This window comes from Muntiacus reevesi, chromosome 13, assembly GCF_963930625.1.
Source record: "Muntiacus reevesi chromosome 13, mMunRee1.1, whole genome shotgun sequence".
Lineage (NCBI taxonomy): Eukaryota > Metazoa > Chordata > Mammalia > Artiodactyla > Cervidae > Muntiacus > Muntiacus reevesi.
Window position 1 is genome coordinate 15,848,100 of NC_089261.1, and position 27,002 is coordinate 15,875,101.

The 27,002-nt window shown below is 47.1% G+C and overlaps 1 protein-coding gene across 1 annotated transcript in view; it reads right to left on the reverse strand.

Moving 5' to 3' along the window:
• The window catches only part of KSR2 (kinase suppressor of ras 2), a 419,494-nt gene that overhangs the window by 43,642 nt on the left and 348,850 nt on the right, over positions 1 to 27,002 (reverse strand). Inside the window, exons 11-14 of the mRNA XM_065904540.1 lie at positions 21,183 to 21,224; positions 20,444 to 20,516; positions 17,480 to 17,528; positions 15,294 to 15,661 (exon numbers count right to left, since the gene is read on the reverse strand). Coding sequence (XP_065760612.1) covers positions 15,294 to 15,661; positions 17,480 to 17,528; positions 20,444 to 20,516; positions 21,183 to 21,224 — 532 coding nt within the window. The remainder of the gene's footprint in view (positions 1 to 15,293; positions 15,662 to 17,479; positions 17,529 to 20,443; positions 20,517 to 21,182; positions 21,225 to 27,002) is intronic.

Genomic DNA, 27,002 nt, shown 5'->3' on the forward strand with positions numbered 1-27,002 from the left:
CCCCAGTCCCCCATTGATTGAGGAAAGCAGTATCCCCAGTGGTCAATCAATTCTGATATACTCCATGACAAAGAGTCAATAGCTATTTATTATTTGATTTATGGGCTTAATTATCTTAAACATGATCACACAGGGACAAAGCAGAAGCTGAGCAGTGCCAAGCAACTATAGGCGGGTTGAGAAGCCTTCAAACCTAACCCCAAGGCTGGCAAGCTCCCAGAAGTGGTGAAAAACCACTGATCTGATATTTCCCACCCTTTGCCCACTGGGGCCACCTTGGAGTCTGCCATCTGGGGAGGGAGGGAGAGGGACAAATACCAGAGCCAGCTCTGCATGCCAGGCAAGATTGGTGGCTCGGACAATGAATCTGACTAGGACGTGGGTCAGCTTTTGCTTTCCCTGAGGCAGAGGACCCAGCAGCGGAGGATTCTAAGAGGTCCATGGTGCATGGAGAAGAGGGGACGGACTTAGGTGCATCTAGGAAGGGAAAGAAGAGAAGAAGACGGTTTAATGTGAACTTTGGTCCGAACCAGACAGTCTTGGGTTTGAACCCTGCCTCTTCCTAAGCCTTAAAAACTTAGGCCTCCTGCTTCCTTTCTCCATTCCCTTGTCGAAAATGGGAGGGTTGCATGGTGCCTACTTCAGAGGGTTGTTAACGTGATTCGGAGGACAGGAAAACCAGAATGCGTACCCAGGTCGATTGAATACGGGGCACCAGCTTTTAATGACAATTTCACCTCCCCCACCCCATGAAGCTGCCTCCACCCCCGGGACTCCTGAATTTCTGTTTAACCACTGCCTGCCAGTCGTGCAGAAGAAACCTTTCCTCTGGTTTCTGGAATACATGGTAAGGAGCTGATGTTGCCCACATTTGCCTCCAAAACATGGGAGTGCAGCTGGCTATTTTTGACTCGGGTAAATAGAGAAAGCTGTTGAAGACGCCTTCGTTTCCACAGGGCTGCCAGCTCACAGTTGCTTTCCCCTCAGGGAGTCGAGCCAAAGATCCTTCAGGACCTAGAGCTTTAAATCCTGTGCTAGTTCCCACTGACGTCGGATGAGGATCAACACTGACTGTCCACACCCTTCTTAAAGCAGAGAAGCACATCAACAACCCTGTGACAAGCTCTCCTAAGAGAAGGGATTGTCCTGGAGTGGTCTTTCTAAATTGCAAACCCGATGTTGTCACTCCTTTAGTTACAACTCTGGGGGGGGGGGGGGGTTTCCTGCTGACTTTAGGAGGAGAGTTCTGTGTCCTTAGCTTGGCTCTTGAACTCCTTTAAGAGCATCTCCAGCTTCTTATATCTTGTTATTCCCAATGTGGATCCTATATTCCAGCTTGTGACACCAGCTTGCGTCCTATCCCCACCCCCGCCCCCTGGTCTTGGTGCCTCCTACCTCCTGCCCTCTGCACATGCCAGTCCCTCTGCTGGGAATGCCAATACCTTCTTGTACATCTGGCCAATTGGTTGAATAAGGGGGCCACTCTGGGGCCCCAGTAAGTCCCCTAGAATCCTATGGCAGTCATTAGGACACCATTAGAGAATCACCCAGTTACTTGTCTACCAGTAAGCCCCACGGATGGAGAGGCCATGCCCACTTCTTTTCGTTCCCAGCATCAGCGCCAGGACCTTATACGTGATGAGTATTCAAAGCAAACACCCCCAAGCCATTCAGCTTCTTTACTGTATTTTTATCACCAACATCACCTTATTGGCATCTTTCCTTTTGCCATCACCACAAATTCTCCCACATCCTCAAGCCACCCCCTGACTAGTTTGTACTATATTTTACTTATGTCCCACTCATTCCTCAGTGATTCTAAGTAAATAGTACCATTCATTGTTTGCTGCTACACTTGCCGAGAGAAGCAGGCTATGATAATGTGAGTGAATGTATTTCTGGAATCTGTTATTTATTCATTCAATATGTATTTAAGGAGGACTTAATAGTTTAGGGGCTGGGGATACATGGGTGAGTCAGATAGCTGAGGCTCTCTGTTCCTGGGGTTTATATTCTAAGGTTGGGGAGGGGATGTAGGGAAAAGAGGCAAGAAGCAAACGAATTGAGGAACAAAATATTATCCTATGGTGAGAAATACCCTATAGAAAATAAAATATAGTGATGACATAGGATGTGGGTTCAAATCCTGGGTTGGGGAGATACCCTGGATGAAGGCATGGAAGCCCACTCCATTATTCTTGCCTGGAGAATCCCCTGGACACAGGAGCCTGGTGGGCTACAGTCCATAGGGTTGCAAAGAGTTGGACACGACTGAAGCGACTGAGCATGCGCACATGACAACATAGGACGGACCAGTGATGGGGAAGTTGGGTGGCAGGAGGCACTTTGGATTGGCTCCCCAAGTCCATGCACCTCTGGCTGCTCCTACTGCCCTGCCCAGGGTCATCCAGGAGAGAGGAGGGTGACCTCAGCTTCCACTGAAGCCCACGGCTTCTATCACCACTTCCACGCGGATGACTCACATGCAGTTATTTCCAGCTCCAACCTTTCATCTGAGCTTCAGACCAGCATATCCAAGCCCTGACTTGACATCTCCTCCTGGGCAGCTTGAAGCTTACAGAGGTTAAGCCACGTGGCCAAGGCTCAAGCCTGGAGCAGAGCTGGGTCACAAGCCCAAGCATCAAGCTGCAGTCACTGCCTTGTATCCTTTGATATTATAATAAACACAAAACATCTTTCTGTAGCGCCAAGGCTTTGGCACCTGAAAATACACTCAGTTCAGTTCAGTTCAGTTCAGTCGCTCAGTTGTGTCCGACTCTTTGCAACCCCATGAATCACAGCATGCCAGGCCTCCCTGTCCATCACCAACTCCCGGAGTTTACTCAAACTCATGGCCATCAAGTCGGTGATGCCATCCAGCCATCTCATCCTCTGTCGTCCCCTTCTCCTCATGCCCCCAATCCCTCCCAGCATCAGGGACTTTTCCAATGAGTCAACTCTTCGCATGAGGTGACCAAAGTATTGGAGTTTCAGCTTCAGCATCAGTTCTTCCAGTGAACACCAAGGGCTGATTTACTTTAGGACAGGCTGGTTGGATCTCCTTGCAGTGCAAGGGACTCTCAAGAGTCTTCTCCAACACCACAGTTCAAAAGCATCAATTCTTCGGTGCTCAGCCTTCTTTATAATCCAACCCTCACATCCATACATGACCACTGGGAAAGCCATAGCTTTGACTAGATGGTCCTTTATTGGCAAAGTAATGTCTCTGCTTTTTAATATGCTGTCTAGGTTAGTTATAACTTTTCTTCCAAGGAGCAAGCATCTTTTAATTTCATGTCTGCAGTGACCATCTGCAGTGATTTTGGAGCCCCCTCAAAATAAAGTCTCTCACTGTTTCCATTGTTTCCCCATCTATTTGTCGTGAAATGATAGGACCAGACGCCATGATCTTAGTTTTCTGAATATTGGGTTTTAAGCTAACTTTTTCACTCTCCTCTTTCACTTCCATCAAGAGGCTTTATAGTTCATCTTCACTTTCTGCCATAAGGGTGGTGTCATCTGCATATCTGAGGTTATTGATCTTTCTCCCGGCAATCCTGATTCCAGCTTGTGCTTCCTCCAGCCCACCGTTTCTCATGATGTACTCTGCATATAAGTTAAATAAGCAGGGTGACAATATATAGCCCTGATGTACTCCTTTTCCTATTTGGAACCAGTCTGTTGGTCCATGTCCAGTTCTAACTGTTGCTTCCTGACCTGCATATAGGTTTCTCAAGAGGTGGGTCAGGTGGTATAGTATTCCCATCTCTTTCAGAATTTTCCACAGTTTATTGTGATCCACACAGTCAAAGGCTTTGGCGTAGTCAATAAATTAGAAATAGATGTTTTTCTGGAACTCTCTTGCTTTTTCGATAATCCAGCAGATGTTGGCAATTTGATCTCTGGTTCATCTGCCTTTTCTAAATCCAGCTTGAATATCTGGAAGTTCATGGTTCACGTATTGCTGAAGCCTGTCTTGGAGAATTTTGAGCATTACTTTACTAGCATGTGAGATGAGTGCAATTGTGTGGTAGTTTGAGCATTTTTTGGTGTTGCCTTTCTTAGGGATTGGAATGAAAACTGACCTTTTCCAGTCCTGTGGCCACTGCTGAGTTTTCCAAATTTGCTGCCATATTGAGTGCAGCACTTTCACAGCATCATCTTCCAGGATCTGTAATAGCTCAACTGGAATTCCATTACTTCCACTAGCTTTGTTCGTAGTGATGCTTTCTAAGGCCCACCTGACTTCACATTCCAGGATGTCTGGCTCTAGGTGAGTGATCACACCATCACGATTATCTGGATCTTGAAGATCTTTTTTGTACAGTCCTTCTGTGTATTCCCTGCCACCTCTTCTTAATATCTTCTGCTTCTGTTAGGTCCATACCATTTCTGTCCTTTATCGAACCCATCTTTGCATGAAATGTTCCCTTGGTATCTCTAATTTTCTTGAAGAGATCTCTAGTCTTTCCCATTCTGTTGTTCTCCTCTATTTCTTTGCATTGATCACTGAGGAAGGCTTTCTTATCTCTCCTTGCTATTCTTTGGAACTCTGCATTCAAATGGGAATATCTTTCCTTTTCTCCTTTGCTTTTCACTTCTCTTCTTTTCACAGCTATTTGTAAGGCCTCCTCAGACAATCATTTTGCCTTTTTGCATTTCTTTTCCCATACTTTTCCTAATTGTCGCTATCATTTTCATTATTGTTGTCATCGCTGTTAGAATGCTGTCATTACTATAGCAACTGGGAGACACAAGGTATCAAGCACCTCTACTTACCAGAGGCATTAAGCTACAGCCTTTTCATACAAGATCTCCAATTTTTATCCCTCTCTAGAAAAAGAGATCAATGTCATCCCCATTTTACAGATGAGGAAACTGAGGCAAACAGGAGTGATGACATTGGCAATAATAGACTCAAATCCAAAACAGATATTGTTCATGCAAAAATCGTTCAGTGAAAACAGCTAGCTGTGAACAGGGTTGGTGGAGGAGTCTATTTTCAATGCAGAAGGACTTGTTGTTTAGATGCTGGGAGAAATATCAATAACCTCAGATGTACAGATGGCACCATCCTAATGACAGAAAGCAAAGGCAAACTAAGGAGCCTCTTGATGAAGGTGAAAGAGGAGAGTGGAAAAGTTAGCTTAAAACTCAACATTCAAATAACTAAGATCATGACATCAGATCTCATCACTACAAGGCAAATAGATGGGGAAAAAATGAAATCAGTGACAGATTTTATTTTCTTGGGCTCCAAAATCTCTGTGGATGGTGACTGCATCCGTGAAATTAAAAGATGCTTCCTCCTTGGAAGGAAAGCTATGATAAACCTTAGACAGCATATTAAAAAGCAGAGACATTACTTTGCTGACAAAGGTGAGTATAGTCAAAACTATGGTTTTTCCAGTAGCCACGTATGGATGTGAGAGCTGGACCACAAAGAAGGCTGAGTGCCAAGGAACTGATGCTTTTGAACTGTGGTACTGGAGAAGACTCTTGAGAGTCCCTTGGACTGCAAGGAGATCAAACCAGTCAATCCTAAAGGATGTCAACACTGAATACTCATTGGAAGGATTGATGCTGAAGCTGAAACTCTAATACTTTGGCCACGTGATGCAAAGAGCCAACTCATTGGAAAGGACCCTTATGCTGGAAAAGATTGAAGGCAGGAGAAGAAGGGGGCAACAGAGGATGAGATGGTTGGATGGCATCACTGATTCAGTGGATATGAGTTTGAGCAAACTCCAGGAGATGGTGAAGGACAGGGAAGCCTGCAGCCTGGCTGAAGTTTAGGGGGTTGCAGAGAGTCAGACACAACTGAGTGACTGAACCACAACAACAATATGCTGAGTTGTATCTAACTCTTTGCAACCTCATGGACAGTAGCCTGTAAGGCTCCTCTGTCCACGGGATTTCCCAGACAGGGATATTGGAGTGGGTTGCCATTTTCTTTCTCCATATCTTACCGACCCTACCCATAAATGTGTTTGTGACAGAGTTGCTGGGTCTTCATTGAAGCCCAAGTTGTTTTCTTTCCAGGGATATAGTTTAGCTATTTCTCAGCCTCCCTGGCAGTCAGGTGTGGCCCAGGGGCTGGGCCAGCGCATGACATAGGAGTGAAATGGTGTGTGGCCCATGTGACCTTCCATGCTTCTCCTCTTTCCCCAACGAAAGGCAGAGGACTCTGAGCCCTGGGAAACACTCCAAAAGATGGGACTGAGCATGAACCCCTCCACACGCGGAGAACAGCCACCTGCCGTCCAGAAACACAAATCTTGGACTGTTGCATAAAGGAGAAATACGTTTCTCTTGTATTAAGCCACTTAATGTTTTAAGGCTTATTTGTTACAGCAGCTACTTGTTACTCTGACAAACACAAACTGTGAGTTGGCATATATACTCAGAAAACTGCCTAGAATGAGACATAGCAAAAATGCCTCTGGCTGCAGACACTCTGGGTGAATTTCACTTTCTTCTTTTTGCTGATCTGTATTTTCAACAACAAATGAGTTATCACTTGTGTAGTAAGACACAACAGGCAAGTGAAGATGGTGTCACACAGGCCAGTGTAGAATCTTTCAGATTTGAGGAAAGCAGTGGCATGACTTTTCACCCACACAAGTCCTCTGCTGGTCGCATGATCATTTACCAACAGGCATGTACAATGTAAATGAGATGATGCTAATAATAATGATGATGATGCAGCACATTTATAGTCTTCCTTCACAAAGGTCCCAGGGCATCTTACATTCCAGCACAATTAAAGACAGCCACAGACAAAAAAATCTTTTCAGCTGTGCTTTATATAAAGAGAAAGCAATTCAGCTTTTTGAACATAAAAGGAAGTCAATTCCACTAGATGATGGGGGGAACGGAATCTTCATGTGCTCAGGCCCCCCACCCCCCAACTCTTGTATGATATATTTAGGACAATCAAAGTGGCCTGAAGACAGAAAAAAAAAATCAGAAAGCCCATACGTACAGAGTTACAAAAAAGATCTCATTCAGGCCCTAAGTTACCATCTTAGAAGAAGGCAGGGTCCTCCGTGTGTCAAAGATAGCAGTCTGGAGTTATTATGCTTGAAAGCGTGAAAAACAGGAACTGATTCGGAGCTGGAAATAAATAACCTATTAAATAACTCCTGATATTTACCAGACTTAAAAAGCTGTGCAAATGAGGCCCCGTGGGATTTCATTCCTATCTCATCCCTGGGAGATGAGGACAGGCTGTGGATGTCCTGTGTGTGCCGGCAGAATAGTCAGGATGACACGACTGCAGAACTGCACTTGGGCTCCAGGCACCCAGCAAGGGGACTGACGACACTCACTAAAGGAGAAATAAAACCTGCTCAAGAGCTGTGGAGAAATGTTCTCCTTCCTTTGCTCTCTTTCCTGGGGTGCACAGCCCGAGCCCCTCTTTTGAGACCAGATGTTTATTTAAGGTAATGCCCCTAATGTGTCACTCTCCCCTACTTGCATCCGTGTGAGAGCATCGTGGTGAAGTTTACTGTGTTCCCAAATGCAGAGGAACCATTCAGCATCTTTCCCAAAGCTCTAGAAACACCACGCTGACGGCCGGGACGCCCCAGAGTCCCACTTCCTCTGTCTGCGTCCCTCAGAGCTGGGCTTGGTCGATGGCATTGTTGCTCTCAACCAAATGAGTTCTGACACAGTTGATTCAAGCAGGTGAGAGTCAAAGGAGGCAGCAGCCTGGTCTTCAGGAAGCTTCTAGAGGGGTGGGAGCAGCTCCTGCTTAAAATCTTCCCCCTGCATTAGGACTGACTCCAAGGCTTCACCTGCATGTCTGAGGCCCTGTAGCTCCTTTCCCCCGCCCCCCATCACTGGCTCTTGCTTCCTTGTAATCCTCAGACATGCCCATCTCATTTCCACCTTGAAACCTAGTCCCCTCCTAAAGCCAGGTTCCTCTGCCGAGTTCAGGATTTCTCCTTCTCGTCCTACACCTGTTCCTTCTCAAGATTGAAGAGTATCAAAAAATAGAGGGGATCACAGCTGAGCGGAACCCTATGGGGCCTTCTGGGGATAGAAACCCCGCCCTCCATGTCCTTCCCTTACCTCTTACTTATAGAAAAATTTTGGCCTTCCAGGCCTTCCCTGGGAGGAAAAATTTAATTAGAAAAGTGAGAAAATGCAGAGACAAAGGAAAACAGCCAAACAAGACAAAATAATAGTAGTTTAACCATTAAGCAAAGTCGAGGACCTTTCTTTAGTTCCTCCCCAATGCAGGAGACCCAGGATCAATTCCTGGGTCAGGAAGATCCACAGGAGAAAGGAATGGCTACCCACTCCTGTATCCTTACCTGGAGAATCCCACAGACAGAGGAGCCCACCTGGCTACAGTCCATGGGGTCTCAAAGAGTCAGACATGACTAAGCAACTAACACTTTCACTTTCAAGGGTTGTAGAAAATATTCTGAGCTATATCCTCTGAACTGTTTTGCAGATACTAAAACCCCCAGGTGAAAGAAGTTATCTACACATTGCCCACAAGCATGCAGACTCCAGACCAGAAGGTTGGTAATGTTGACTCCCAATTACCTCAACTACCAACCCATCAGGAGCATATCTATATATTCAGATGTACATCTGCTCAATTCCAGGTTCTGCCAGTTATCTGTTCTATGATCTGGACAAGAGGTCCCTTAGCCTCTCTGACCTCAGTTTTCTCATCTGTAAAATGGGCACCACCCTTATGACAGAAAGAGAAGAAGAACTAAAGAGCCCCTGGATGAAAGTGAAAGAGGAGAGTGAAAAAGTTGGTTTAAAGCTCAACATTAAAAAAAAAGCAAGATCACGGCATCTGGTCCTATCACTTCATGGCAAATAGATGGGGAAACAATGGAAACAATGGCAGACTTTATTTTTGGGGGCTCCAAAATCATGCAGATGGTGACAGCAGCCATGAAATTAAAAGATGCTTACTCCTTGGAAGAAAAGTTATGACCAACCTAGACAGCATGTTAAAAAGCAGAGACATTACTTTGCCAACAAAGGTCTGTCTAGTCAAGGCTATGGTTTTCTCAGTAGTCATGTATGGATGTGAGAGTTGGACTATAAAGAAAGCTGAGTGCCCAAGAATTGATGCTTTTGAACTGTGGTGTTGGGGAAGACTCTTGAGAGTCCCTTGGACAGCAAGGACATCCAATCAGTCCCTCCTAAAGGAAATCAGTCCTGAATATTCATTGGAAAGACTGATGCTGAAGCTGAAACTCCAATACTTTGGCCACCTGATGCAAAGAGCTGACTCACTGGAAGATTCTGATGCTGGGAAAGATTAAAGGCGGGAGGAGAAGGGGACGACACGATGAGATGGTTGGATGGCATCACCGACTCAGTGAACATGATTTTAAGTAAACTCTGGGAGTTGGTGATGGAGGCGGAGGCCTGGCGTGCTGCAATCCATGGGGTTGCAGAGAGTCGGACATGACTGAGCCACTGAACTTAACTGAAAATGGGCACATTGATAACCAGGAGACTGTCACTGTGCCTTGCTGAAGGCTGGTGGAATCTGTTGCTTCTGGAGGATTCTGCATTTATTATCATTAAATAAATGCCCCTCAGTCAGGTAAATGGTTTTAACAATGAGGATCAGCTATGCTGCCTCCTTTAGCTGTAAGAAAAGGCAAGAAAAGCCTCTACCTGGCTCACAGCTCTCCAAGTCCTCCTGTCCTGGCTGATGCAGAATGTAAAGAGGACATCGGGACATTGTGATAAACCTTTCTGGGAGGGATGGGGCAGCTTCTTTCTCCCTAGACTCACACTTGGCAGCTTCCCCTCTGCTGGTGCAGACCCTCATTCACTGTTAATATAGCAATCACGACAGGGTGGTCTTTATAACACAGTGCTTTCTGGTCTGGCCAGGGGCAATGGGATGTGCGGTGGGAGTGGATACTGGCACCCACCAAAGCCACCAGCTCTTTGATCGTTTTGGGAAGTTAGGGCAGAAAAAGTGACATTTCTTTGAACTTGGCAGCCATCAAAATACTCCCTTCTTTAAAAACACTCTGCAATACCCTTCATGTTGGAAGTTTCTCGCTTTTTGCCCCCAAACACACTGGATACTGTCCCCGCCTGCTGCACTGAGCATAAAATTCAGACCTCTCATCCCAGCTTTTAGGTTCTATGAAGGAGGGTCTCCTGGTCGCCAAAAGAGTCACCCGGGGAGGCTTTGTACTGAGGGCCGAGCCCCATCTAGACTAATTAGAGACTCTCTGGGAACTAGAGTCCTTAACTGGGGCGACTTTGCCCCCGGGCGGTGTTGGCAATCTAAAGACATTTGGGTTGTCACAACTAGGGAGTTGGTCCTTCTGGTGCCTAGTGGGCAGGGGGCAGGGAGTGCCTCGAATGCACAGGACAGCCCCCATAATGAATCACCCAGCCCCAAAGGCCACAGGGCTGGGGATGAGAAGGTCACAGTGCCAAGGATGAGAGACTGGGGCAGGTGCTGGTATTGTTTTAAAACCCTGCCCCCCAAACCAGCTAGAGAGCCCCTTCCCTCCCCAGTCTGGCTCCTGCCAGGTTCTTGACCTTTGTTGTCTACCCTCTTGCCCTCACCCACCAGGCTCTGCCACCACAGTCTTCTTTCTGGTCCTGTAACCACCCTCTGCTCATTCCTACCCCTGGGCCTTTGCATTTGCTATTCGCTCTGTGGGGTGTGCCCTGCTCCCACGTCTGCACTGCTGGCTCCGAGCATCAGGGTCTCTGCCCAAATACCACTGCTTCAGAGAGGCTGCCTGGACACCACCCCGCCCCAACACACACATCGCTAAAACTACCCTGACACCCAAGTCCCTCTGCGGCACATCTCTCCAGTTTGTTTCCTTCAACAGACTGGGACCTACTCAAACGATCTCTATTGCTTTAGTATTTACTGATGTCTCTCCAAATATAATGATAGCTCTCTATTAACCCGGTCCATGTCTGTCTTGTTCACTATCGCCCCCTAACATCCAGCAAAATGCCTGGTGCTTAATTAGAGTTTACTCAATATCCGTTGCATGGATGGATGGCTGGCTGGATGGATGGACAAGCCTGGAGAAGGATGGGGTTTTCAAACTGTCAGGGGAGGAGGCGTACTGATGGTGGAGATCTGTGCTCCTGTCCTGGCTCCCTCTGGCGTCTCCACATCTGTGATGTGGCCAGGGTGGGTTCAGGGGATCAGGCTGCCCTGGGGAGGCCCTCCCGGAGACATCAACTTCAGGGATGTGTTTTGTCTCCATGGCATCAAGCTAAGGCAGGTTGGCCCAGACTCCTGTCACCAGATAGGTAACACATTACCTCCCATTGAGGTTCCAGTCCTTTGTAATTCTGTCCAGTCTGTCTTCCTTGGAAATTTCCTTGTTTCCATTTCTCTCTGCAGTAGCTGGATGCATCTGACACCTACACTGTGCACTTAAATAATACTCCCTGGCGATACTCTTTAGGGCAGGATCCCAAGTGTTTGTTGGAATTAGAGTGGGAGGTTGGTTGAAAAAGGCTTCACCTACAAATAGACTTGATCCACCAGATTGAGGACAATTCAATAGACTGGAGAATGGCCCCCAGAGATATCCAGTTCCTAATTGCTGAACACTGTCACTGTCAGTTTATATGGCAAAAGGGCCTTTGCAGTTGCCATTAAGTCAAACATCTTGAAATGGGAGATTATCTTGGATTACCTGGGTAGGTCCTACAAGAGTCCTTATAGGAGAGATGTGACCTGCGACAGTGGAAGTAAGATGCCACATTGCTGGCTTTGAAGATGGAGGAAGGGGCCACAAGCCAAGGGATGCAAGGAAGGCAGCTTTAAAAGTTGGGAGCTCTAAAAGCTCCAAAGCCTCCAGAAAACAAAGCAGCCCTGCTTTGGTTGTAGCAAGACCCACTCCAAACTTGTGACCTCCACACCTGTAAGAGAATGAATGCATGGTGTTTTAAGCAATCAAGTTTGTAGCCATTTGTCTTGACGGCCCTAGGAAATGAATAGAGGTGGCACCCAGGAATCTGCATTTTAATGACCTTCCTCCCTTTGGTGGTTCTGATGCAGGTGGCCCTGGTGGACTGTATTTTGGGAAGCATGGTTCCAGGGCTGTTCCAGACTGCTTCTGAACTGGCCCAGGCTCAGAGAACCAAAGAAGGACCCTGCAACCAACATCTGCTTCTACCTGTTCATTCTACAGATGGGAAAACTGAGATCTAAGAGACTCTGTGGCAAGGGAGAAGGACAAGAGATGCTTTCATTCAATCCTATCTTTATTGGCTTTCAAATTCCATCTGGGGCTTTAAAAAAATGAGTGATTGTGCAGACGGTCAATAGCCTGGCAATAGTCCTATAATGACCCAATCGTGAAACGATTTAGCAATCTTGCTACTAATTGCATTTGTGGCTCTAGCAATTGGGTAACTAGTTGGTTATTACTCACTCCCCAAGAGCCACCCACACCGCATTACAAGGAAGCTAATCTTAGAAATACGTGTTAACTTCGATGATAATTACTAAGTAATTGGCTAGAACATGCCATTGTGAATTTATCCAGAATATGCCAGGTGATTATCTGGTTTTATGTTCCCTGTAAAATAAATCCAGGGTCCAGAAGCTGTTCCAGTTGGTTGGCTCGCATCCAACCATCAACCTCTGCCAGCCAACTGCACGAATGCAAGTGATTAATCAAATTACTCAAATATTTGGTTTCAAACTGAACATTCAGATAAGAAACCTGGGTGGCCAACAAGTGGATGGTGTTGAACGGGAATGAGGAGGGCACCTGGCCCCTCCTTCAGATAAATATATAATGACACAATAATATGGAATAAATGCCACTTCTTTGGGGCTCATCTGGCTTCTTCAAACAAAATACCAAAACACTTCAGAGACCAATTATATGTCCCAAAGCTGCGAAGTCTTTTTCGCGGTGCCAGGAAAAGGCTGTGCTATTTGTGAAATCTGCAGGCAGTTATGGTGCTTGGGGAGGGGGACTCAGGATTCTGTATATAATAGAAAAGGGGCCGCCAACGCAGCTGGCTTGCAGGGGGAGTGACACATTTTCATAATGGCCACTCTTTTTTTCAAGGAAGGCTGCTAACTGCATCCATCCATTTCCAATTAGCCAGCCCTTGGGGAAGAAGGGAGGGAGGCGTGGGTAAGTGGGTTCCACTGATACTCCTGGAAAAAGTCAGAGGCCAGAAGGTCCTTAGAGGGTCCAGGCACAGGAGAAGAGGTGATGGATTTTGAATTTCTAATTTGAGGATTTGAAAAAGAGGGGTTTAGCAGGCCAGAAGGTGAGGAGCTGATCAGAGAGGGGGAGTTGGGCTAACAGACTGGTGGGAACAGGGACAGAAACCAGTGGTGGTGGGAGAGACTATCTTCTAATCAGACTTGTGCACCCCAAGTAAAGGACTGCAGACAGCCTGCTAATATAGATGATACATACCAGAGAGGAGAAAGAAAAGGGAGCTAAGGGGCTTGCTGGCAGTGGTAGGCGGGAAAACAACCACACACTGGCCCTCTCCCTGAACAAACATTCTTGCAACAATGGTGTTCCAAATCCTCCCAGCCAGAGGTAGAGTCTGTTCTGCACGCCTTGGATAGAGGTGGGCCATGTGACTTGCTTTGGCCACTGGACATCAGCCAGTGAAACACAGACAGAGATGTGAATGCCTCTGTGCATCAGGGTTTGACCTCTTGCTGTCTTGCTGCACTTGGAACTCTGAGACCACCATGGGAAGGAGCCCAAGCTGGCCTGTTGGGGGGTGAGAGGCCAGGTGTAGAAGAACTGAGGCACCCCAGCTGACAATCTGCCAACCATCAGACACATGTCCAACCATCACTCACGTGAGTGAAGGCATTTGAGACTGACCAGCCCTCAACCTGACCTGCCAGCAGACCACAGACACATCCAAGACCCCAGCCACTGAGCCTGGCTTATCCCAGAAGAACTGTGTACAGACTAGTGAGAAACTGTGAAGTTTGGGGGTGTTTGTTACTCAGAAAAGCTTACTGATCCACTCCTCTACTCAGAGCAACTCAGCCCCAAATATGATCTGGCTGATTATCTGATAGCCACTTCTGGTCCTGTGTAGAAGTGAGAGCTGACCATTTCTTCCTTGGTTTAAAGAAGGGTTGAAGAGTCATCCTTAGATCGCTAATCCTTTGCAAGCACTTACCATTTGACACACAAGTTCCAGTCAACCCACCAGCTGCATAATCAATGGTGACAGATGATAACACAGCTTCTACCCATCACCCAGGTCTTACAAATGGACTCAAAGAGGGTTTGCATGGATAACAAGGGAATAGATCAAAGACATACCAGCTCTCCCCTGAACCCACAGCTCCCTCCATAGCACTTACCAAGATGCAAGGCTTGTGTACTTGGGATCTTATTGCCTGTGTTGAGATTAAGAATGAGAAGATTCCTAATGGACCCTTGGCATAAGAACACTGATGCTGTGGCTCGTCCTAAGTGATAGGAGAGCAAAGGCCCCAGCTTAAAAACACATCAAAAGATTGTTCCACAACTGCTCATCTGAATCTACAGTTATTTTTCCCCATGCCTACATCACTGCGGGAGGTTAGAGACAGCAAGTCCAAAAAAGTTCCCAACATCTGATATGCTCCTGATGTCACTTCTCTGTTAACCACCCGTTTTGTACAGCTATCAACCATGGATTCTGAATATTTAAAAGAACAACGGTGAGCCCTACAAATGCGCGCTGCTGTTTCAATGAAAGCCGGAATAAGTCATCAGAATGTTGGTCCAGGTTCAACAAACTAGGGTCTGTAGGTCAAACCCAGCCCATCTCCTGGTTGTGTTAACAAAGCTTTATTGGCACACAGCTACAGACACCCACTTACAGTTTGTCTGAGGTTGCTTTCACACTACAGTAGCAGAGGTGAGCTGTTGCTGCAGAAACCTTATGGCCTGCAAGGCCGAAAACACTATTAGGCCCTTGAACAGGAAAAGTTTGCTGACACCCGAGCTAGTCTAATCCATTCAATTACATTTGGAGAAAGTGAGTCTTAAAGACGCTTTTTCACAAATGTAGAGCACAAGGGGATTCAATACCAGTTTTTCTGACTTCCCACGTGGAGCTCTCTCCACAGAACTTCTCAACCAGAGTTGCAGCACGAATAGCATTTTCTGGAATCTCAAAGCTTCAAACCATAGATGTGATTGGTAAAGCCAGACTCTCTATTCACCAGAATGTTGAATCTACCAGAACTCCCACTGCTCAATGCTGCCGGAAGCAGAGCTTTGGGAATGAATATGACAGTGGGGAACCTGGGCGGGACTGACCTGGTGATGATGGCCAGGTGTGGCGGGCTCATGCAGGCGCCCATGAACAGTACCACGTTCTCATGCCGCGTCTGCCTGTAGGCCATCACCTCCCGCTTGAAGGCCTTGAGCTGCTCCTCGTTGTCCCTCTCGATGTCGATCAGCCGGATGGCCACCTCGCCATGCCAGCGGCCGTGGTACACCTGCCCGAAGCGGCCCTTCCCGATGAGCTCGCCAATTTCCAGCTGCTCGAAGGGGATGTCCCACTCCTGGAGGAAGATGCTGGTCTGGCTGGCCTTGCGAGGGAAGCTCCGGGCCGAGAGGAGGGACAGGTTCATCTCCTCAAAGTCATCCTCCGACTCCTCGGCCTCGTCGTGGCCCTCCTCATTCTACGGCCAGAGCGGGAGAGGGGTCAGTTCCCATCAGCATCCCGCCTGCCCACCAGGTCCCCACTGTGTGTTTTTGGCCAGTGCACACATGTCTCTCTATTTGCCCAAGTACCTCCTGTCTATCATTGTGCTGAAGTGAAGGAGCTGAAAGGGAGATCATGAAACTGAAGCTCAGAGAGAAGAAATGCTGGAGGGCAGGGACCACCTATCCTGGTTTCCCAGGACTTTGCCTGTTTGGGAGCTGACAGTCTCACACTTGGGAAACCGGCAGACAGGGATGGTTGGTCCCTGTGGGAAGTGCCTAGCTCTGGTCAGGCCGCTAGGCAGAGCAAGGGTTAAGATTCAGGTCTCTCGACTCCTAATATTTGATGCCATCCTACTAGACCATGATGTTCTGACTTGTCTGGTTATTTATGTGGGAGTAAGAAAGACAACACGCTGAAATACGGACAGCCTATACACCTGCATAAAACATGTGACAATCCTTAACAGAGAGGGCCTTCGCTCCCTTGGAGGAATTTGAATTGATGAGGCAGAAACCAGGAGATGTCAGAGGTACTCGGTATAGGCTGGAGGCCTGGGGTTCCTGTTCAGTTGGGAAGGCAGGAGATAGAAGAGTGAGAGGTTGATAGAATGGGCTTAACAGTCAGACCAGATGAGCTGGAATCTGGCCACTGTGTGACCTTGGGCAAGGAGCTTCACTTCTCTGGGCCTTCCTTGACTTATCATAAAGTGGGGCTAATGACATTTGCCCCTGGGGGTGGTGCGAGGTTTTCTGTAAGGCAAAGATCTCTTGAGTTCTTTGCACAGACCTGACTGCCTGTACGAAACAGCTGCCGGGATGGCTGAAAAAAAATACAGACTCGTGGGCCCCAGACAGATTTTCTGAATCAGAAAATCCGCCGGCCAGAGCCAGGACTCTGCATTTTCACTGCATGCCCACATGACTCAGGCACACTTATACGTGACCACTGCAACAGTTAGAAACTCCAGGCCTAGGGATCCGCCTTCCCAGCGTGGTGTCCGGGGGCACCTGAGGCCTGGTGCCTTGGCTTCTTCAGCTGGAATGTGCAAGCAGCAGCGGCCTGAGCCCAGTGGGGGGTGGGGGGGGGGGTAGGTGGTGGTGATTTTCATGGGCTTGGAGCCTGACAAGACGGCCGGAGAAGGAGGCCCCTTGGCCAGGTGCAGTCTCTCTAAACCCCAAACCTGAGCAAGCTACTCCCAAAGGCATGTTCAGGAGAAATGACATGGGAAATACGGCTTCGTTCAGGGTCACTTTCCAGCTACTGTGATCGTTCCAGAAAAGGACACGATTTGCTCTGGGGACCCTGACTCTATTTCCCTCAGTTCAGGACCCACCAGCAGAGTCGAGGAGTCAGGGCTCTGGTTCTCACCCCAAAGACTTCGTTTATTCCTCTAGGGGTTCTGGCAGGTGGGAAGAGGCCCCAGAACATTCTTAACACCACATTAAGCCCGAGACCCTGAGGCCCTCGTCCCCTCCTCTCACATATTCTTCAGAAAGTAGTGGGGCACATCCCCCTTGGTACTCACTGGCTCTGAGCTGAATTTTCAACTAAGAATGCAGATCACCTGCCAACTTCTGCACAACTAGCTTTTCCGTGATGCACACCATGTTAACGGCCCATTAGGCTTGGCACCAGGAGGGGCCCCAGGCTCGTTAGCCGTCCATCAAGCAGGGCACTGTACCCCCAGTCCACCCCAAGCCCTCTGTGTCATCAAAGACATCAATCGCCTTCGCCAAGGGGGCAGCCCCTGGAAAAAGGTGCTTCATTTGCTTCATCGCTCTCTGGTTCTCACCTCCGAGGTTGGCTCCACTTCAATTTGAAGTAATGGATTTCCTTCCAAGCTTTAAAGAAAGAAAAATAAATGTGACCCTAGGGTGAAATGATGGGTGCATGCACTGACTTGATCCATGTATGAAACGTCTTAAAATGTGAAGTTCTCTATTAAGCCTTTTTCTCCAATTTCCCTTCACTGCTTGTGTCTAAAATAATCCATAACCTCGCCACCAAGGAGAGGTGCACAAGGACATTGTTTTAAATGGACTTTCTGGTCTGCTCAAGGCTCATTTTTCTTTGTTGGTTTCCCCTAATCTAGCAATTTCTGTATAAATTGGCCTTATAAATTCCTTATAAAATGCCATGGATGGCAGAATCCCCAGAGCTCTAGGTGTTCCTTAGGAAAGAATTAATCAGATCTCTACAGTTCTGAATCTTTTGGAAGGATTCTTTGGAAGGATTCATTCATTCATTCATTCACCCATTTGATTAGAATTAAGAGTCAGGAACAGTGCCAGACCCTTAGAGGGATACAGCATTGAAACTGACATGGCTTCCTGACCTTAAGGAATATTTATATTAATAGTGTAGAAAGGCTATAAGTAACAAGGGTCAAAAGTTAGGTATGAACTGAATAAATGGATGGTGATGGAAACGCCCAAGAGAGAGGATTACTGGATGAATTTGAAAGTTTGCAGTGTTTTGAGTTGGACCTTGTCAATCACATTCCATGGAGATGGGTGGATGAGAACGAGGAGGAGGAGGCAGATTGCATTGGACTGGAAGACACAGGTGTGTGTGCGAGTGTGTGCACGTGTGTGTGTATCCCATGCATTCTCGAGTTCCTGAGCTGCATTTGTGTTCTAAGTATAGGAACAACCACTCCTCTGACTATAGGAGCTGGGGGCACACACACCACGAGTGCTGAGTGTCCACTGAGGGCTGTGTGGGTGTCATGGGATGCACTCTGTGCAGGAGTTGTTCTGTGTGCGTGTGAGTTGGGTGCACATGCAGGGGATTTGTGGGCCGGCTGGAGCACACGATACATGAGGGAAATGCAAGGCACAGCGTGTGTTAAAGAATTTGGTGGGGGGAGTGGGTTTTTAAGGTAGAGGATGTTTCCACAGTGAACTGAAACTGGTAGAAGAAAAGGATCACAGTGGCCACCATGGCCCCTTCCTATTTCCCCAGTGGAAGCTTAGCAGCTTCCCCCAACCCATCTCCTTATTTGATGGGGGCTCCCCTATCCTGACTCTCAGACCTCACCAGGAAGCTGCCAACCCTGCAGACAGAGTCAATCCACTTGCTGGAGAGACTCCTGGTGAGAGGGAGGCTGAAAGATTGTAAGAGCTCAAAGAAGAAAGAAGTAGCATCTGCCACCCTATTAGCCAATAATTTATAGTACAGCATTGAAAGGCAGAAACTGCATGCTGGAAATCTGATGCCCCGGGGGAGGTGGAACAATGCAGATGGAGTCCCTCCTCACGCCCAACAGAATGGGCTGCCCTCCTCGGCTTGCATTAAGGCGTGATTACAGCAGCCGGGGCTATTAAATGATTTCCCTGCTGCAAAGAGTCAGTTCCCATCACTCCACACACATTTAAGCAGATCGTGGGCACTTATTGACTCCGTTTTTCACTAGCGCTCCCTGACTCTCAGTTAATAACCTGGAGTTCATCTTGCACAAATTGTGGAACGGGTTTATGTGCTGCAGAGAAACGATCTGGAGCTAGATGTCAGCACAACATCCCCCGGCAAACTGCCGCTCCTTGGATCTCAGAGATGTACCATTTGGGTCTTTAACAAAGTCGGTAACACGGGTCAGAAAGGATGGAGCAGCTGGGGGAGCCGGAAGAAAAACCAGATAGGCAAAAATGTGAGTTTGGAAAGATGTCAAACCAAAGTTGGGTCCTTAGCATGCCCTAGACTTGGGTCACAATCAAAGAAGTTATGGAAGGTGATTTCACTTTGGCTGCATGAGCAATAGCCCCCTAGAAAGAGGGCTTGTATTCTAAGGATGCTAAAGACATCACACACAAAGATGTTCATTGCAGAACTGTTTATAACAGTGAAATATGGGAAGATGTAAAATCCAGCAGTAGAGAAACGGTTAAGGAAATCATTCCAAATCAATATGGTATTTTAAAATCAGTGCGTATGAAAAGTCTGGAATAGTATGAAAAACATGATGTTATAGCATTAAGGCATGAACAGAGCAGGATGGAAATCGCACACAGTTTAGATCCCAAGTATGTAAAATATGAATAGAGCATACTTCTAAGAGTGGTGCAATTATAAATTATTCTTTTTCTTCTTTTTATAGAATAGTTTAAATTTCACAAAATAAGCTCATTTTGTTTTTGTAATGTTAGAAACCAGGGATCGGCAAACTTGCTGGGCCAGATAGTAAATATTTGAGGGTCTGCTGGCCACACAGCGGTCACTGTTGGAACGACTCATCTCTGCTGTTGTAGTCCAAATGCTGCCACAGATAGCCTGTTGTGAATAAATGGGCATGGCAGTGTTCCAATAAAATTTATTTACAAAAACATGGGTCTGTCCCATTGGCTGTAAGTTACTGATCTCTAGTATAAATCTAAATTTTCCTTTTTAAGCAGGGGATAATGATGTAGAATAACTGCCCTTCCATTAAGGTTTAGCTATTGCCTGGGAGAAGTTGTCTTTCTGATCACAAGGGTCTGGGGGTCTGAAGGAAATGGTCCAGCCCCTGATGTCACACCTGATTGGCAAGACCCGAGACACACGGCAGAAGTGACTCACAGGGACTGGCACTGTGCCTCTCGGCCTGGGCTGTCTCGTTCTCCCCCTCTTTGCCCAAGTTATTCGCTTGTCTCTGTGGCCCCCTCATGCTTCCCCCACCCTGCCTCCCACCCCATCAATTCCAGGAAGAGGAAGAAAGAAGACAGGGATCCTGAGCAAACTGAAAGGCCAGGGCAGGGGGAGAGGTCTCTACCCCACTTACATTGGATTCGAGGTCACTGGATGCAGGATGACCTGGGGCGCCCGCGTTGGCGTCTCTGGCACCGGCACCACATCTGAGAGCCAAAGATTGGACAGTCAGAAACCAGACGAGGGGTCCACAAGCTCCCCCAAAAGCCTGATTCCTGGAAGATGCCAGTGGCTGGAAACTTCTCACCAGATCAGGAGTCCCTGGCTGCCCAATGCCCTCTCTCCTTTCCCTGGCCACTTGAATTTACCTGCTGAGATGCATGAGTAGTCAAGATGACATCCTGAACAAAACTCCCCATTGACACCTACGGGGCTGCCGGAGCCCCCAGGCCTCTGGCCCGAAGCACCCACTGAAGCATCATCTCTGGGTTCGCCTCTCTCCTGAGTCCCCTTTGGGATGATGAGGCCTCTTGGTTTCATGTCTCCCATGCCCGATTCCAGCCCCTTTGACCATCTCTCCCCTGCCATGGGGTTCTGGACCCCTCCCCACCCTTGCCCATCCTTGCACTGCAGACCACCCACTCAGGCCTTTCCATTTGTGCTTTGGGACCTCATTGGTGCCACTGAGTCCTTGGACTCCCCACCCTTTTTACCGCTGCCTCCACATCCAGTAGCTAGCCTGTGGTCTGGAGGGTTCCACCTGATCCTCTTTGGGCTCGTCCACCCCGGCAGCATTCGCCTCTGTCCCCTCACAGCAGCTGCCACGCCTCGGTGGGCTCGCTTGGAAGAAACTGAGCTCACAGGAAACTCACCTGGGAAGATGAACTGCTGCCTGTATTTGTAGTAGTGGGATGCTTGCAAAAGAAAGAAAATACCACAGTGAGTGCCGCCCCGGAGCTGGCCCTTCAGGTAGCAAATGGGGCTCCTGTAGCCACCCTGCGGTCCTCTGCCCACCCCTGACAGTTTCCAGACTTCTGCAGACACCCCAAATTCGAAGGGACTGAGAACATGTGTAAAGAATCCAGAAACATTCAGGCCAACCCTCCCATTGAAACTCCCTGAAGACAGAGCACCCCACCTCGGAGAGCCATCCTGAGCACAATCTCATCTTGTTAAACGCATAAAGACACACACGTAGAGAGAAGTCTCTAAACCCATAATCTAACACATCAATTTTCTCCCTTCTGGCAGAGTGGTTATAGTGGCTTAAGAAAATCCTTTATGACCACAATAACGTATCACCTCACAGTTAGGATGCCTATTACCAAAAAAGACAAGAAATAACAAATATTGGTCAAGATGTAAAGAAAAGGAAACCCTTGTGCACCCCTGGTGGGAATGTAAATTGGTGCAGCCACTGTGGAAAACACTAGGCAGCTCCTAAAAAAGTAAAAATTAGAACTGCCAGATGACCCAGCAATTGCACTTTTGGGTATATATCTGAAGGAAAAGAAATCAGCTTCCAAAGGTGTGGAAATAACCTAAGTGCCCATTGACAGACAAATGGATAAAGAAAATACGTGTATACACACACACACACACACACACACACACACACACACACACATACACAATTGAATACTATTCAGCCATGACAAAGAATAAAATCTTGCCATTGCTGTTTGTGACAAAAGGGATGGACCTCGAGGGTACCATGCTAAGTAAAATAAGTCAGATGGAGAAAGATAAACAGTACAATCTCACTTATATGCAGAATCTAAAAAAAAATCAAACTCACAGGAACAGAGATCGGATTTGGGACTGCCAGAAGCTGGGGATACGGCCAGGAGCACTGGATGAAGGTGGTCTATGTGTCTCCTCTATGTGTCTCCATGTTTTTCTAATTTTCTGCACTGAGCATTGTATTGGTTTTCTTACTGCTGCTGTAACAAATTATCATAAATTGGATGGCTTAACACAAATTTATCCTCTTAGAGTTCTGAAGGTCAGAAGCCTGAAAACAGTCATGGGCGGCTTGTTCTCTCTGGAGGCTCCAGAGGAGAACTTTCTCCTTGCCTTTTCCAGCTGGAGAATCTACCTCCATTTCTTGGCTCACACCTCCATCACCCCAGTCGCTGCTTCCATCCTGACGTCGCCTTCCACTGTCTTTGATTGCCTTGTCTCCCTCTTATAAAAGATCCTCATGACTGCGTTTAGAATCCACCCAGACAATCCAGGGTAATCTTTCCACTTCAAGACCCTTAATTCAGTAACAGCTGCAAAGTTCCTTTAGCTGTGTAAAGTAACATATTCACAGGACCCAGGATCAGAACATTATTCTGCCTAGCAAAGGCACAAATTAATTTCCGTATCTAAGGAAAGATAATATAAAAGAAAATTTCTCAGATTCACTGCCGATTTTCCTACAATTCATTTAACTTTCCGTCTGTTCACTGGAGGCCAGTTGTTCCAGACATCCCCATTGTTTCCAGTGTTCCTCCAGTGGGGTGGAGAACCTGGATCAGGGGGTAAGAGGGATGTCAGGGGCAGGGGACAGGTCACAGAAAGTTTTATGTCCTCAAGTAAAGGCGGTGAGCAGGGATGGGATCAGATATGAGTCTCAGCTGGTGGATACACTTCCAGAAACAGTTTCATCCATTCAGGGACAAGCTGGCTCACCAAGAATCAGTACAATGGCTCCAAACCTGGAGTCCAGAAGCCGATCCTGTAGGATTGAATCTGTGTTCCTCCTTTGATTGCCTGTGAACGTTTGGGCATCTCTCTCCAAGTGTCAGTTTCCAGATACGTGAAATGGGGACGAATAATAATCTCTCCTACATAGGGCTGAGCTCATCATTACATGAGATAAGAGTATCTTATCTGCCTCAGGGATGAGGCAGACCAAGGTTAACAGTGATGCATAAGCTGGTATCTTTCTAAGTTCTCTTAACTAACAGACAAGAATGCTTTATAATTCATAGACAGAGAGTTTCAAAGAACTCAGTCATGAGCTGGTCCTGAGGGTGGAACTGGTTTATAAATCTCACCCCCATCCCAGAATGGACAGCAAGTTCTGGTATTCAGGATCCAAGCACCTGGCTTGGTGCCTTGCACCCAGTGAGTGAGCTGCTCATGTTTGTTCAGTTACTCAAGTCTCTTTTAGAACAGCAATCCCCCAAATATCGAATCTAGCTGGAATCCAAATGGATCCATTTTTTGATTCTGGAAAACAAAGTACCTAGTTTGGGCAGCAACTCGTTCAAGGTTACAGAACACAGCTTTAAAAGAAATCTGACCTCCATGATGTCAGGGACCCTTCTTCCATTAGATAGCTTAGGTTTTTTTTTCATTGCATTTGGACATTTTATTAGTCAACAGGAGCTAAAATTAAAAAAGAAAAACTTCATGGGATTCTCAAGAGACTTAGCTGATCTCTTCCCTCCCCAACTGGAACTGGGGATTCAGTGTCTGCAGAAAAGGTTAGCTGGCAGTTAAACATTCTTTTAAGGAGGTGGGACTGGTGATGGAGAATGGGTGTCACTCTGAGAAGCGACAGGTGTCCAGCAATGGGACACCCGGCAAATGCCTCCACACACAGCCTCTGACTCCTGCCAGGACCTCCGTGGCCTGAGGACAGCTCATTCCTGATGACTGAAAGGGAGAGAGTCTTGGCCAGAGGAGGAGGGAAAGGGTGCTGTGAGCCCCGCCTGTTCTTGCTGATGACGGACACCAGAAAGAAGCGGGTCAGAGGGGCAGCTGATGACTCTGAGTGGCTCCTGGCTGTCTGGTATCAAAGAGGGTTCGGGAACTGAGAGGTTGCAGGTGACCAGAGGTCAAAGAGACAAACAGGCTACTTTGAAGGCTCTTCCACTCTCAAGCCCCCATTCCTTCCCTATGGACTCCTCAGAAAGCAGCCTCACTGGCCATCTGAAAGAAAGGATCTAGAAGGAAGGTGGAAAGATCAAATCATCCCCTGCCCAAACCATGCATCCCTGCAAGGCCCCACCAGGCCTCAGCCCTGCAGCTCTGATCCTTGCCTGGTGCCTTGGTTATGGGGCACTCCGAGCCATCAGTCACATGTTTCCAGCCCTTTCTGATAAAAGGGGCTTTGCGTGTGCTCCCTTCTGTCTGCCTGAACAACTCCCCTCCTGCCTTCAGCTGCTTCTGATATTTCAGCCTAAACTTGTTCTCTTCTTGACTTGCTCATAGCACTGTTCTCTCCTCACAGCACTTACCACAATTTATAATCCTATTTTCATGTGTCTGTTTGCTAGGCTAACACCTGTCTCTTCCACTAAGCTATAAACTCAATGAGGGCAGAGACTGTGACAGGCAGAATAAGGCCCTTCTCCCCCAACTCCATTCCCAAGACATCCACATCCTAGTTCCAGGAACCCGGGAATATGTTACCTTACATGACCAAGGGGACTTTGCATATGTTTAAGTTGAGGATCCTGAGATGAGGGAATTATCCTGGACTCTCTGGGTGAAACTTAAGTATAATCACAGGGTCCTTATGAGAGGGAGGCAGGAGGATCCAAGTCAGAGGATCAGAGGAGGAGATGTGATAATGGAAGCAGAGGTTGGACAGATGTAGGGCCATGAGCAAAGGCATGCAGGCGGCCCTTGAGAAGCTGGGAAAAGGCAAGGGAATGGATTCGTTCCTAGAACCTCCTAAAGGAAACAGCTCTGCAGACACCTTGATATTGAGCCCAGTGAAACTGATTTTGGACTTCTGACTCCTTAACTATAGAGTTATAAACTTCTGCTCCTTTGAGCCACTAAGCTCATGGCAATTTGTTACAGCGGCAACAGTCAACTCATACAGGGCACATCTGATGTGTCCCTTGCTCCTTACCCAGTGCCTCGAACAGTACCTGGTATATAGTGGATGCTCAGAAAACATCCATTAAAGAAATGAACGGATGGAATGCAGAGCCAGAGACAGTTCAAAGAAAAGGAACATGCAGTTCTGGGAGTCTCAAGTCACTTGTTCACTCATTTATTCACTCAACAAACATTTAATTAGTGCCTTCAGCAGTCGACACTGGGCTGGGCTTTGGCAGTAGAGGGGTAGGTGAAGCAGACAGGCTTCCTAGCGTCATGGAGCTGACTTTCGATGGAGGAGATACTAAACATGGCACCAGGTTACTCCAAAGGAAGAAGGCGTGTGAACACTTCAGTCTGAGGAACCCATACGACAGTCCCTTACAAAGCCCCTTCATGTACCTTCCCACAGCAAATGTCATACAAACTGGCAGTTCAGACCCATTTTACAGAAGAGAAACTGAGGCCTAAACAGAGTCAGTGCCATATTCAAGGCCACAGAGGTGGAAGAGGGCAAATCTGGGATCCAAACAAAGCCCTTCACCCTTCACTGTGCCATGTCCAACATGGCACCAGGATTCTGAAGGGAGTGGCAAAGAACAAGGGGATCCAGTCAACCAGCAGAACACAATCCCAGATTCTGTGAAGGGTGTCCTTCACGTGCCCTGAGGTTAACAGTTGAGCCAAAAGCCTGTTAACCACACGGCCTCTTTTTGAAAAGAATGTTCTAGAGTAACCAGTGCCAGGAGCATTGTTATGCCTAGGTATTAGCTTGAATTGTCTTCAGAAAACTCAACATCTGCAGGAAACCAGAGCCAAAGCTCCTTTTCCATCAACAGAGACTCACAGTCTGGAGTATGTAACAGGTGACCAGGGCCTTGTGTAAACAGAATAGATGCCTGTGACCCTGGAGGAATTTTGCCAAAACTGCCTAAGGCAGGTGGAGGCGGGGAGGGCGGGGTATGGGGGGAAGGTCTGGCTATCCTTCTAGAGGGTCCTATTTTGTTTTCTATGTCAACACTGCATTTTATTGTTATTATTCAATTATAAAATGGATGCATGTTTCTTGCTATTATATACACTACAGAAGTGCATAAAATAAAATTCCCCTTAGAAAGAACACCTGCCATAAAGTCCTGCAGACATTTGTCTGCATATACAAATACATACACACACACATGTATAAATATACACATACAAATACATTAAATCATTTTACAACAAATAGGATGTTATTATACCAGTGCTTTTGCAAATCACTTATTTTCCACTTAAAAGATATTATGGATTTCTTCCCACGTCCGGGATATTTACAAAGAGCTACTCCATTCTTTCCAAGGGCGGCTGAGTGTTTGGTTACACAGATATATTACAATGTATTCAAACACTCCCCTCCTGATGGGCATTTGGGTTGAGTCCAGATTTTTCACTGCTGCCAAAAAAAATCATTATAGATCCCTGTGCAAACACTTCTGTGTATAAATTCTTAAAAGTGATACTGCTGGCCCAGGGAATGTACATTTGAAACTCTGACAATGCCAAATTACCTCCCCTAAAAGTTTAATTTGATTCCTACTCCCAATTTCAGGGTATCTGGGGACCTCATCTTTATTTCCACAATTCTGGTTAGGGCATATTACTTAGCAGTGGTAGCCATGCTAATTTGCTAATCCTGGGTTTAATCTAATAATGATGAAAGTAGCTCACCTTTGGTGAGCATTTGGATGAGACAGATGCTCTGCTAAGCTTTGCACATGTATGATAATGTTGAGCCCTTTGGGGGTTCTACAAAGTAGGTACTATTATTATCCCTATTGTACAGATGCGGAAACAGGGGCACAGAGAGGTCAGTAGTTTGCTCAACA